The sequence below is a fragment of the Drosophila busckii genome, chromosome 3R (assembly GCF_011750605.1).
Source record: "Drosophila busckii strain San Diego stock center, stock number 13000-0081.31 chromosome 3R, ASM1175060v1, whole genome shotgun sequence".
In the NCBI taxonomy this organism is placed as follows: Eukaryota; Metazoa; Arthropoda; class Insecta; order Diptera; family Drosophilidae; genus Drosophila; species Drosophila busckii.
This window is the reverse complement of record NC_046607.1, coordinates 9,297,364-9,311,315: the sequence shown is the minus strand read 5'-3', so window position 1 is coordinate 9,311,315 and position 13,952 is coordinate 9,297,364. Positions and strand designations below refer to the sequence as shown.

General features: G+C 38.3%; 1 protein-coding gene across 1 annotated transcript; it reads left to right on the top strand.

Moving 5' to 3' along the window:
- The first annotated feature begins 341 nt into the window (after positions 1-341).
- LOC108603264 lies at positions 342-12,495 on the top strand. Its single transcript, XM_017991920.1, has 8 exons — positions 342-481; positions 6,272-6,900; positions 8,048-8,313; positions 9,594-10,244; positions 10,317-10,537; positions 10,606-10,778; positions 11,359-11,482; positions 11,869-12,495. Exons 2-8 carry the CDS (start codon positions 6,416-6,418, stop codon positions 11,998-12,000), a joined length of 2,052 nt encoding a protein of 683 aa, XP_017847409.1. The 5' UTR covers positions 342-481; positions 6,272-6,415; the 3' UTR covers positions 12,001-12,495.
- The last annotated feature ends 1,457 nt before the right edge of the window (positions 12,496-13,952 follow it).

Here is a 13,952-nt window from a genome sequence, read left to right as displayed (position 1 = left end):
CTAGTTTTTTGTTCAATTTTAGTTTGATATCTAGTTTTTTGTTCACTTTTAGTTTGAAACTCGTTAAGTGCTTTTGTCACAATTTTCATTTGTATCTAATTAAGACAACGCAATTAAAAACTAATTGCAAAATGTTTCAGTTATTTAGTTTCGTGCTTTCAAATTAAATTCAATTTGGAAACTTTCTGTTTATTATATTTTCTATGAATTAAATTACACAAAGGCCAACTAACATAGAATAAGCTTTAATTATACTCGTTGAAAACACTTCAAGTGCAGAACAACTAATTTGTAAATTTTCAATTCAAGTGAAAGCGAGGACCGTGACATAAAAACTAACTCATATAAATTTCTCAAAAAGAATTATAAACTTTTTGCTAGCATAAGCAAAAGTTGTGTGCATTGTGCGTACGAACTATAACTTTAAGGTTGTGAATCTGTTGGATAATTCATATTTACTTGCGGTTAAAGTACATAAAAGGTAAGCTTAGAGTTAAAAGATACAAATATACTTAGCAACTTGCACTTATTATAATGGAATGTCTGTCTGACTTTTTGTTTGCGCTCACAGATTGATTTATGGTTTTGCATAATACATGTCTCTTTGTAAGCAAAGCACACATGTCTCGCAATTTCATATTATCACAAAAATTGCATTGTTTATGGGATGCAAAGGTTAACATTTACTACGAGAGCTAGACAGATAGCAAAGAGTAAGCCACAAGAGAGGGACAATTATTTGTCAGCTACATGCTCAGGGCTTAATGCGCGCTTTTATGCAGATACGTTAGAAAAAAATTTCAAGATATTTTATCTTTTATGTGTATGTGTGTGTCATTACTGTGTAGCGTACGCTATTGTGGCATTCTGATCTATGGTAATTTGCAAGTTAAATGCGCTTGACGATAATGCTTATAATTTATGAGCACCCACATTTTAAGGAGTACAGCGTGGGTCAAGAAAACGTTTAGTTGGACCCTTAATACTCTGTGTTGAAAATGGTTTTGGAATTTCGTTTGTTACGAAAGTCTGTTTCAACTTAAAGCATACTTAGTTAGTTGACTTTGTTACTTATGATTGGGATTTGTAAATATCTTCACAAGTTTTACTGTGAAATAATTATGAAAGGAATGAATGAGTGAAGGAATACATACAATGAAATAATTGTGAATTTAATTTAAAAAGACTATAGATTAGATTAAACAAAAATTCCTCCGCTCAAATTAAGTAAAAGAAACTTTTCGAACATTGTTTGAGGATTCGAGGAATGTTGAATATCAAATGGACAAAGCACGCTTATTTAAAAGTTAAATTCATGAAACGTAGACGCATTTACAATTGAAAACTTCATGTTATCTGTGGACAAGAGGAGGTTGCTTGAAAAAATACGCAACATATCTTAATATACAGGATACTTAAGCGCTGCAAAACTTAAAAGCCTTTTGGCATTTAGAGCAAACAACAAATGGATGTTATGCCATTAAGTGGCATTATAATTACCAAACTGCCATGGCGCCGTAAAGCTGTGGCTATAATCAGTAAGCACTCTACTGAGTAGCTGGCAATCAGCGAACAGACAAGCGACTGCTATAAAGTTGGCATTTGATGTGCTCATTAAGCAGTGACAAGCGGGGACAGGCGGGGCACGCAGGTGAGTAGTGGCAGGTCCCCTAAGTAGCGCGATTTAGCATCGCCCAAGTAAGAGCGCAAAGTGCACAAGTACACGCAATGGAGTCTAATGCTGCGAGCCAACTAATCAGTGCGCTGGCAAGGCCAAAGCCAATTAGCAAATAAGCCGCTTGGCAATTAATTAATTGTTAAGGCCATACATACAAAATACAAGTATTTAAACAGAAGCTATACACAAATATATATATATAGTTTATTATATATATATTTATATACTATATACTATATTATTATATTGTAGGTTATTGCAGATTCACCATTTCAACTGAATGGAGGAAGCAGTGTAATTGGGTATTTCTCTCTTCGGCAACAATGCATAAATCCTCTGCTGCTAACCATGTTGATTTTGTCTGAGATTAGAAGTTTAAAATTAATTGTGCGCATAAATTCTATTCAAGTGGTTCGGGTGGGGAGGGGGAGGGGGTTAGGCCAAAAGACCGCATTTGTTTAATGGAGCACACAACCTTCTGGCTGGCAGCCGCTTCTGCTTGTTGTATTTCATATTATTATTTGGCCAATAAATTTACTTTCGTCTCAAATGACTTTGCATAATGCTTTTGCAGAGGAGTAAGGTAGATTGAATTCATTGGCTTGGTTATTAAGAGAATTTAGTTAAATTGATTGTGGCCTTAAAGTAAGTTCCCTAAATCTGCTAAAATATTTCGACACAGCGCCACAAATGCTGCTGGGTTGCGGTTTTTGTTTAATCTGTTAAGTGTCTTAAATTGACAGGAGACAGAGACAGAGACAATAAATTCTTGAAACATTTGCTTTAGTAAATATTGTCAGAACTTGGTCAACAATGTCAAGTGCAAAATGCCAAGGGTTTTGCATTTTTCGTGCTCTTTGATATGATTAGTTGAGTAAATAAACCCACAAACTATATCAATTGCCATTACTTTGCGTAAAAAACAGATATCGCTTAAATATGCAGCTTTGCTGGATTATATTATCATTGTAATGCGCTGACAGTTGCGTAAAGCTGTTCATGCTGTCTAAGTGAATAAAAGCGCTGAGCATATAAATCAATAAAATTGGAATTTAATATAGCCACAATGCGTGGCGCAACAGCTCGAACAGCATCAGCAGCAGCAGCAGCAAGAAGAAATAAAAAGAACAAAGAGAACCAAAGGCGTATAAAATTGTATGCAGGAATTTTTGCGTTCATTGATAAAGTTTGTAAGCCAAACGAGAACTCGAGAGTGCACAGACACAGCTAACAATGTGTTTGGCTGCAAAGTAATTTACATATTGCGGGAGTGAAAATCATCATTTTTATGAGAAGCTGCAAGGGACTCGATTGTTTGGCAGTTGCCTAGGCAATGTCCTTAACATTTATTGCCATCTGCGTGATCCGCTGCAAATCTGTGTAGCATATGCTCAAATCATATGGGACTTTTTATGGCTACAACTATCTTTCACATAATGTTCGCAGAGATTGCGCATACGCGGCGATGGACGTTGTCGCTTCTGAGGTGCGGCTATAAAATTAATTTTGCAAAACATTTGGAATCATTCGTGCAAATAAGAGAGCGACATTTGTCCCCAAGGATAATTGCGTATGCGTGTGGCATAAGGACAAAGCCTTGGCCCCTGGCCTCGGCATTTAAGGGCATAATTTGTTGTGCGTCTGTTGTTGGCTTATGCAGAAAATATTTGCCTTTCTGGGCCGAATGCCTGCACCCAACACTTGAACACTTGTGGAACTTAACGCAAACGTGCCGAAGTTTTAAACGTGTCCAGGCCCAGGCCCATGCCCAGGCTCAAGCTCAGGCCCAGTCCCAGGCATGCACGCGGGGCAGCTATCAGGCTATCAGTTTTACGATTCCTTTGAGAGCCGTCGTACTTGTTAAAATTCCTATGCCCCCCGTAGCACTCGCACGCATTGTTATACTCTTGTGGCGACCCAAGGGGGTGACTGTGAAGCAGGCCAGAGATTTGCGTTTGGCAACTGGCTTTTGATATTCAATCATGTCGAGAGAGTAGCGCAAACAAAATGGCCGAAAGCTCACACACACTCATACATACATGCAGACTGGCCAGCAATTTATTTGTTATAGCATAATATTCGCTGGCCTTTTTTATCACGATGCGTTTTGTTATTCTCTTTTATTAATCTATTCCAAATGATGTTTTTATGTTTCACTTTAAAGGTTTCATTTTATTGAAATCACAAATTCAATTTTTTCTTTGTTGGCTTGTCGACAGTTTTCACATCAAATTGATTGAGGCCACACAATATATGCTATATATACTCAAACTTTCTATTTTGTAAATACATTTTAACAAAATTGTAACAACTCGTGCAGCAACAAAAAAAGCTCTTTGTCAAATAGCTGACAATTTCAATTTTAATATGCTGACAATTGAATTCATGTTCAGAGTTTATTGAAAGATATTTTATAAAATGATTTGCCGTCATTGCAACACCTCCTTAACACGTATTGTGTTTTAAAGGGCTTAAAACTTATCAAGAGAGAACTAAAATAAACTTAGCTCATAATCAAAGCGTAGTCAAGCTAGACATTTTTGTATGAACAATAATGAGTTAATTTATTGATTTAATTTATTATTATTATGCTATTGATATAAAAATTCGAGAAAAACGCAAAGATGTAGTAAAAACTTTTGAACCAGAAACTCTTTTTAGTAAAGAAATACCATCAAAATCAGTTTTGTAACAAGAAATACTTAAAAAATTCTCCTATTTATTTTTTGCAACACCATACGAACTTTTCTGCATTATTACGCTCTAAGCATGGAAAAGTATCTAGGGCTTTAGTAAATTAATTCTAAATGCTAGATTGGGTAATCGGCAATTATGTTACAACTTAAGCGTTAGTTAGCTAATTTCAATTCAAGAACTGTTGTTAAACTAATGTCATCTTTTTGGACTTTAACGAACACCAGTTCAGCATGGCCCCATTAGCATGACTTGATTTCATATTTATTTTATGCTTAGAGACTCGTAAAAGTAAAAATATATTCACCAGCTTTTCCATACATACAACAAATCGTTTAAGTTCTCAAATCTCTTTGGCACAATTAGTTTTCTCAAAGACGGATCAGATTAGAATAACAAATGCGAAGGCAAGCTTAAGCCAACTTTTTACTGTGCAAATACGAAATATGAACAAAGTGCATTTGTCTCTAACAACTCAGCTTCTTCCGGCAAGCTTAGTTTTACTTTTTGCGAAGAGATTTCAATGTTTCAAACAGATTTGCCCAAGCCAACAACAACTTTGCCAATTTACAAAACTTGTGCTCGGCAGCAAGAGCAACAGTAACAGTAACAATGGACTACCCATAAAAGCCAATGAAAATGTAAAAAGCAAAAAAATAAAAACAATAACAATTACACTGATTGCTGCCCTCCGGATGCAGTGCTGAAAGTTGAAAGTGACCTGACGAATGCTGCCGCTGCCGCTGCTGCTACTGCTGAAATGGAAATTGTGGCATGATGTCATGTTGGTGCTCCATGAAGCGTTACCTCTTTTTTAACCGGAGCCATGGCAATGGGCAAATACCATAAAACAATTGAGGGCTCAATTTTTGCCATAACTTCTTCTGGCGCTTGTGAAAAGGATGCACCTGCAGCGCAGGATATGCACATTTGAAACGAATTCAGTTTCAGGCGTAACAACGTTAACCCACCTTAACCTCCATCCTGCTCGTATCTTGCCCCACACAGATGCACACACGAACTCGAACTCGGATACGGACACACAGCCAAGGGGCAGTCAGTAAAATGTTTTGCTTTGCTATTACACGTATTGTTCTAGCCCGAAGCAGCAGCAGCAGCAGTGGCAGCAGCAGTTGCATCTGCAAAAGCTGCAGCTGCGTAAAAATTCTATTTGCCAGGACAATTCAAAAAGGGGAAAGGCTTTTGTTCACAGCAACAGCAGCAGCAGCAGCAGCAGCAGCAGGAGCAGCAGCAAAGCAAGCACATAAATAGCAAAAATATTTAATACAGATATTTATTTCCTGCAGCAGGATGCGAACATGCATTGGACTTTGATGGTCAACATGCACACACATACATACTCACACACTCTGCTTATCCTTATTGCGGTTTCTCTGTGCGCTGAGCCAAAGCAAATATCTTAAATGGACTGCACCAAAGGATTGCGTTTAATTATTTCTGTGGCTTTTTGATACCAAGGCTGCGCAAAAAAGCCCCCAAGGCAACTATTATCATCTCTCTCTCTCTCTCTCATGCCAGTTCGCTTTAATTTTAATGGCTGCAATAAATTGCATACTAAAATATTAAATGGCACAGCTCTAGTGCCATGAGAACTGCTGTGTCAATAGTATGCAAGCTAATAATTAGTAAAGCTGGCCGCAGCAATTGATTTATATAGCGAAAGCATTAAGAATTGAAATGAGCTGAGAAAGAAATTGCAATAAATGCAGCAAACTCAAGTCGGGCTATCTGCATGCGCTGCTCACATAAAATCAAATTGAACCGTAACCCAGCGCATCATTCAATTTATTTAAATGCGCGTCTTTGCCATAAAACTCTTATCACTCTTATCTCTCTCTCTCTTTCTCGCTTTTTCATTCACGTTGATTATGCATGCAGCCTGGGAATGAATGTCAACGCGCTCTAAGTGCGTTCAGCTCTCGACTGTTGGCCATAAAAGAATCAAAGCTCAGAACGTGACTTTTCGGTGCAAACTAAATTGAAGCCACCGCAACTGCAATGCCAACCTGCGCCAGATAAATCATGTATATATATAGAGATAGAGCCATGACGACCACTTCAAGTGCTAGACAACTGAGCGTAGCTGCCACTGGCTTGTTGCTGCTGTTTCTGTTGCTGCCGCTGCTGGCAACATCAGCGCCCACACCAACGGCCACAGACGCTCATCGAGGTTGCGCACACAAAGGCATCGCCGAGCTAATACGCAACAGTCCCGTAATTCTCAAAGCCTTGGGTGCGCATATTTTCACTGATGCCGAAGCCGCAGCCGAGGCGGAACAGGTCAGCAGTTCCGCAGGCCAGCCAAACTCAATTTTAATAACATTAACACCGGAAACGATATACAAAGGTGCTTCGCTGCTTAAAATTACCCATAGCAGCGCTGCCGCTGGCTCATTGGATACAGTCGGTGCTGGATCTGGCAGTGGGTCTCGTCATAGCAGCACAGGCAACGGCATTAACGGCGGAGATGGCAGCAATTCCGCCGAGTCTGCATATCAGTATGACGGGTAAGTAAGCTAACAAGCTACGCTATTTTACTCTTTATGACAATTAGCGCATGCAATTGGCAAAAAATGTGAGAAATACACAGAACAAAATTCTATGGCATTAGAGTCAAATTGGTTTTTCGACTTAAACAGAGCTGCAATAATGTATATCTGTAGAAATTTTAGAATCCCTAGCACGATTTAAATTTTATATTTTGTTATTAAAATTAAATTATAAACCCAAAGCTAAAATTTTTAGCCTATTGCTTAGTTAAACAGCAAGACAGCTGAAATTTATCATATGTGCTAATAAGATGCATATAGAATAGAATACCATATAATATAGTAATATCCAATTTAAACGCTAGAATCTTTATAGGCAGATATGCTAATAAAATTATTATAGAATTTTTTGTAATCGAACTATGTCTCTGCAAATTCCTCCAAAAGCAGTGTAAAATACAGAAACTGTTGAAAAATAAACTAATCTAATCATACGACAAAATAATGAAATTTTTCGTGTAGTTCACAACTCGTGAACGACAGTGCTAGCTAACGAAATAATTTCTATTATTGTGTAATAATATATTGTTCTTAGCTTCCAACAATTCCAAATGACACAACTAATATTAGTCTGCAATATGTACATTTATTTTGAAATGCAGCAAAAATGGAAAAAATGCCTTTTTAAATCGTAATTTGCATTTTGTAAGCTTAAACATTATTATATTTATATTATTATTTGCGAGCAGAAGAAAAATTCTATTCCACGATTATTTTCTTAGATTTCTGCTGTAAAATTACACTAGCAACACTTGAACAGATACACAAAACTATACCAAATACCATAAGACCGATAAAGAAGGTATATTTTATACAACTATATTTGCCATATTTACAATTCAAATTAAAAGTCACAGAACACAGCTTCAAAGCTTAACAATATTAAGGCTGGCAGTCAATCAGATAATTATTTGTAGTGTGCAAAATATAAATATAAATATAGTTTTAAGTTTTGAAAACACTAAAATTAGACTTTACGCCAAAATATCTGTAGACCATTAGTGCATAGAATAAGATTTTCGTTTTCTGCCAGTGGACATCATTTGCTGTACCGACCTAGCGAAAAATTTGTAACCTTTGCTTCTGTTGCTCTTATCTGTCACAGCCAACTGAACGCCACGCTGCAACCGCTGCGCTGTTTTGATGCTTATATGTTGAAAACGTTGCCCATGGAGCTAATTGCTTTTGGCAAATTGCTGCCTGCCACCGACGTCAGCCAGCAACTGTTGCCGCTGGGGACTGACGCTGTTGGTGGCAGTGGCACTGGCGCAGGCAGTGATGTGGCACTCGACAAGGATGTGCTGCACATCAGCGTCAACGGTCTGCATCGCTGGACACCGCAATTTGAGCAACATATCTGGAAGCATTTGGGTAAGTTCATTAGCACACTTTACGGCTCTACATAATGGTTATTGTTATTGTTCTTGTTGCTGCAACTTGAAACCGCTTCCGTTGGTTAATCGTATTTGGCTTGTTAGTTGCATTGTTCAGCAAAGTTGCCAAAAACTGCGGCATGCAACCACTAGCAGCAGACTAAGTAATGCTAAGCTGTATATGCCTGTCAAATTCAATTCTACATATATAAACTAGCAGCAGACTACAGTCTAATTAATGCTAAGTTGTATATGTCTGTCAATGTCAATAGGCAAAGTTTCAAATGCAATAACCAATGCATAATTCAAGGCGCATGCATCTATTGTCTTAGCAGTTAGCAGCTGTTTACTCCAAGGTTTATTCAATTTTTGTTTCGAGTTTATTAAAACTTTCCTGTTTTTTGCATGTAAGGCAAAAGATTATTACCTAATGAAGATTGATGGCTGACAACCAATCAAAACTGTCATATCTGTGTGCAAGGCAAACTCTCAAATGTGTTTATGTGTGAATACAAATATATGCATACATATATTTTTAGCTGTTAGGTGGCAAATATTTCGATGACACAGCATTCTCTCAAGTTGTTGCGGTTTGTGTGTGTCCGATTTTAATCTGACTATGCTGACAGCACAGACACCAGGAGTCCTTTCACACAGGCGCCAGCACTCGAGAGAAGTAACACTTGACTTTTATGTCAAGAGATATACAGAGAGACAAGAGGTGCTAGCAGCATAGACAGCAGCATACATCTAAGTCTGTGCAATGATGTTTTATTTATTTTTTATTACGCCAACAACTGTGATAAAACGCACAGCAAAACATTTGCAGGCATATGCTTTATTTAAGAGAACAATTTTAAAAAAAAATTGGTGAATGGAATATCAAAGAAATATAATTATTTAAACATAACTTTAAACTGTCGACTGCAGGCGTCAAAAATAGTTTTAATGTTGAACAGTGCTATTATTATTTCCAATTAAATAACAAGTTTTAGTTTTGTGTATCGACTTTTTGGAATTCTATAATTAATAACAGACTATCTACATTTTATTCAAAAGTTTTTCTAGAAATCCCTTTAGCAACTTCCACTTCAACAGTGCAACAATTTAACAATAACATTTATATTAAATAATTTAAAAAATCACATTATTGATTTAACTTTTATTGTGCAGAGATTAAGTCAAATTGAGTGCTTTCATATAATTTATCGTGTATCAATTCAATTTAAAGCTTAATCTGTAAGTTAAGTTACTTAAAGCATTGATTTTTGCTTGCAGGCTGGGATGATTGGAGTGATTTTACTTTATGCAGCGTCACTTGCGGGAAAGGTGTGCAGCAGCGCTTCCGGCGCTGTCTATTGGACAATCCAATGGTGGACATAAACATGAATATAAATCTCCATCTGGACGAAGATGACGATGGCGATGAGGACGATGATGTTGATTTGGCGGTTGAGGACGGTGCGGCGCACGAAGAGCAGCTGCCAACAGCTGACGAGGCAAATAATGATGTCAGCGCAGTGGCATACTCAACTGAGGCCGCATTCAATGCAGATAATAATGAAGTGCTCGGCCATGCCGACGCTGCGTATGTGCATAAGGATACACTGATGATGCAGCCAGCTGCTGCTGCTGCTGCTGATTCTGATGGTGATGCCACCACCTCATTGACAAAGCATAAAAACACACAGACAGCAACGTCCAAGGCAACGAGTGGACTAACAAGCAACGATAATGAAGCGGCCGACGCAGGTGTCAGCTTTGTGCCTGCATTTGTAACTGCAGGAGCAGCACGTAATGACCAAGTCGCTGCACGTGCAAATAATCAGCACAAAAAACGCAAATCGTCGAAAAGCGTTGCACTATCCACACTCCTCTGCGAGGGCTACAACATTGAGCAGCGCAACTGCAACAGCTTCGAGTGCAGCGGTAAGCCGTGGGCGCCTCCACTCCCCACTCGAACTGCAAATGAAACTGTTTAAGCTGTTCTGCATTTTTCAGACGACATCAGCGATTTGCTGAAATTTTACAAGAAGCTGCCGCCATCAGCAGAGGAGCAGCCTTTGGCCACAGATGATGAGATGATGGCGGGCGATAATGGCGATTTGACAACGTCGGGATTATATGGCGCTGCCTCATCCTCGACGCCCTCGAACATGGGCTACATACGCAGCTGGCGAAATAAGCTCAACTTTACGTTGATGATTACGTTACGCGCAAAGGTAACTCTATCGAGTTATCGATAATATACATTTAATGTTATCGCTTATGCTTTTTATACGCCTTGCAGAATGATACCATAAACACATCAACAATTTTCTCCATTCGCAATATTACACACAATCTGTACTTGGAGGCGTGCCCGGATGGACTGCGCCTCTATCTGGAGCGCGACAATACAACGGAAATGTTGCCAGTGAAATTCAATTTATATGATTATCGTTGGCATCAAGTGGCCATCAGGTGAGACTGATGTGTGTGTAAGCAAAACAGACAATATTTGTTGTTGTTGCTATTGTTGTTCTTGATTGGCAATCAGTGTGCGTGCTTGGAGTGTATGTGTGCCTGACTGAGGGTGTGTGTGTGTGCTTTTGCGGTCTTTACGGCCAGCGTCAACGTTGTCGTTGACACTTTCATTTTATTTGCATTTTCAATTTATTAGCATAAAACGCACACACTGTCAAGCACTTGACTCACGCACTTGACACACATACAAATAGAAAACACTCACGTGAATATCGAAAGGCCATGTTTTCTCTCTGAGTGTGTGTGTGTGTGTTTATATGTGTGTGGGTGGCTGGTCTGGTCTGGTCTATCTATGCATAGAACGTTAGGCTGGCTATATTTACAACCTACAGCCAAATTGACACTTAGTTCAAGTGAACGCCATTTGTCATAGGCTGTTGGCATATTTCTCGCTGACACTGTAACGTGTGTACACACATCTATATGTGTGGGTGTGTGTGTGTTTTAATTATTTGCGCCAAGTGCTCATGTTGCCACTGTTTGCTTGTTTAAATTGTTGTTTATATATTCGATGCAGTGTACAAAATGGCGATTTCATATCGATTTACGTCGACTGCTCATGGACCAACAGCTTTGTCGTATCGAAGCGACTGTTCACGCTGCCCATGGATGCGGATGTGGAAATTGGACGAGGCTTTAATGTGAGTATGGGGACGAATTTCGAAATAATTGGCTTGCAATAACACATTTCACTAAATAAAAACAATACAATTTATTAGCAGCAGATTCAATAAAAGAACAACAATGTTTAAGCACTTGCAAATGCATTAAATGTTATTTCCTATGTTCACTTTTATTTGCATAATCCAATTTTTTTTAAATTGTTCTAACTACTATAATGAAAGCACTCTGCTACAGAGTTCAAGCGAATTGTGAATGTGTTACTATAAATTGTGCAAACAATTTAAAGCGATAAATGTAACTGCAACGCTGCGTATGCGTTATGTACTGCATGGCATTGATAACGCATACGCCTCGTTTGCCAATTGAATAAATATTAAATACTGCGATAATTTCATGCCCACAGGGTGAACTGCAACAGTTGCTGGTGCTGCCGGAGCAACAGGAGCGGCTGCAGTGCAGCAATAAACGGACCGTGATCAATGAGGTGAAGCGCTACATCATCGATACATTTATTGAGGACTATGGTAGCAATTGAAGCGTATCAAATATGCATATGTAGGACAAGCAAGCGAGCCAAAAAAAAAACAAAAAACAATAATGCGAGCAAATCAAATGAAAAACAAATTATACACATGGCATGCAAATTTGCAAACATTTGCTCCAGCACCACAGTGGAACTTAAGTCTATAGAATATATGAGTGTATGCACACACACACACACACACTCAGGCACACGCCTACGTAGGTGTGCAAGTAAATATAAACAAACCTACATATATGTATGCATATTGTGATTCGTGTTTCCTAGCTGCGCATTCAAAAATACTCTCTTATATATATATTATACTGTAAATTATAGTCGATATTGTGAGCTTTGTCAATATGGATGATTGCGTGAGTGTGTGCGTGTGTGTGTGTGTGCATTACTTGCATGTAATTATAATTCAAAATGCATACATACATCAATATATATAGAAAATATATAAATGTGCAATTTAATGCGATTAATGTTAACGAAAGGAAATTAAATGCAAAAGCGAAAGCATATTTGTAACAATTAAGTTAATTTGACATAAAACAATAAATTTAATGCATTAAAATTAAACATGAGTAAATTAAATGCAAAATGAGCAGCTGCAAATACAATTTAAGTAATGCAAATAAATATATAATAGAATCAATAAATAAAGTAATTTATGCATAAGTGTACAAATTAAATGTTTTTTATATTTTAACGGTACCGTTATATCACATGTATTCGTGCTGGGTAAGTATTTGAAGTAAGTTAAAAGTTATTGTAACAACTGGGCTACAGAATTTCATAAAGATAATCTACTTAATGCATTATAATTCTTGCTTATTTTACATCTGCTTCGCTAGGCCCGTGGAGGGTAAATGTCAAATATGAATTTACAACAAGCGACATAAGCGCACATAACGAATGTGGGTGGTTAGGGGGGTTGCTTGGGGGGGTGCTCCACTCGCTTTGTCCGCTACTTTTTGTGTGGATTTTGCGCATTTGAGTGCACTTGACTGATTTGACAAAGGATCAAGTTGTTAATTTTTACTCTGCTCACCAAGTGCCACTGACAACTGCAAAGTAGCTTCGCTCCACAGCTACAAAGACAAGGAATATATTTTTTGAGTGTCATAAACGCAAAATACACATGAATTTTGGGAAAGACAAACTGACAAAAAATTACGCAGCACTAGCCACAAAATTTATAATTTCCTCTTGTCTGTGGCAAAGAATAATAATTTAATTTCAAATGCAGCAGTCGCATCTCAGTAGCTTTGCTTCCGTCTCTGTGTGCGTTTTGGTTCGTAAATAACTAAAGCAGCAAAGCCCACTTTTTTTTTCTACTCCGAGCACTCATTTACACGCGCTCTTGGTTGGTTATTTCTGCTGCTTTGTAGGCAATTTCAAGCTCGGCTGGAAAAATGCTGCCGCATGGGAGGATGCGTCGGATGTGGAAACAGACGCTGGCGACATTGATGAATTTCCTGTCGCATCTCTGCTGTCTAGCACCAGGTGAAGAAGCATCTGCAGCAGTGCTCCATCCAAAGCCTTCATGTCAAATAAAATTTGTATCTGCACAAAATGTCTCTAGTGCGGCTGCTGCTGCTGCTGTTTTGAGACCATTGTGACTTAATAATTTCCTACTCACGTCCTTGCGGTGCATTGAACCAGGCCAAGCATGCTCTGCCTGTGACTCTGACTGTGCCTGTGACAAGGCAAAAGCTTCTGCCGTTACCAACGTACGAAAGTACTTTAAAGTTATAGATACACGATGAATGTATATAATTGCGTTTGTACCCTCATCTTCACATGGCAACGACCAACGCCTCCCCACTCCAGACTCGGGTAAACTCACAGTCATACTTTTGTTGGTTTAATTACGTGTATGTTCTCATAGGTAAATTGAAAGCTTCATGTGCAAGTCAAGGCAAAAGTATTGCAATTAGTTTCAGTTGCTTAACTTACAT

Excerpts from the sequence above, each read along its gene's own strand:
- LOC108603264 (XM_017991920.1), top strand. The coding sequence starts at position 6,416 with ATGTATATATATAGAGATAGAGCCATGACGACCACTTCAAGTGCTAGA. Across the intron at positions 8,314-9,593 it reads ACATATCTGGAAGCATTTGG|GCTGGGATGATTGGAGTGAT; the intron begins GTAAGTTCATTA and ends TTTTGCTTGCAG. Across the intron at positions 11,483-11,868 it reads AAATTGGACGAGGCTTTAAT|GGTGAACTGCAACAGTTGCT; the intron begins GTGAGTATGGGG and ends TCATGCCCACAG.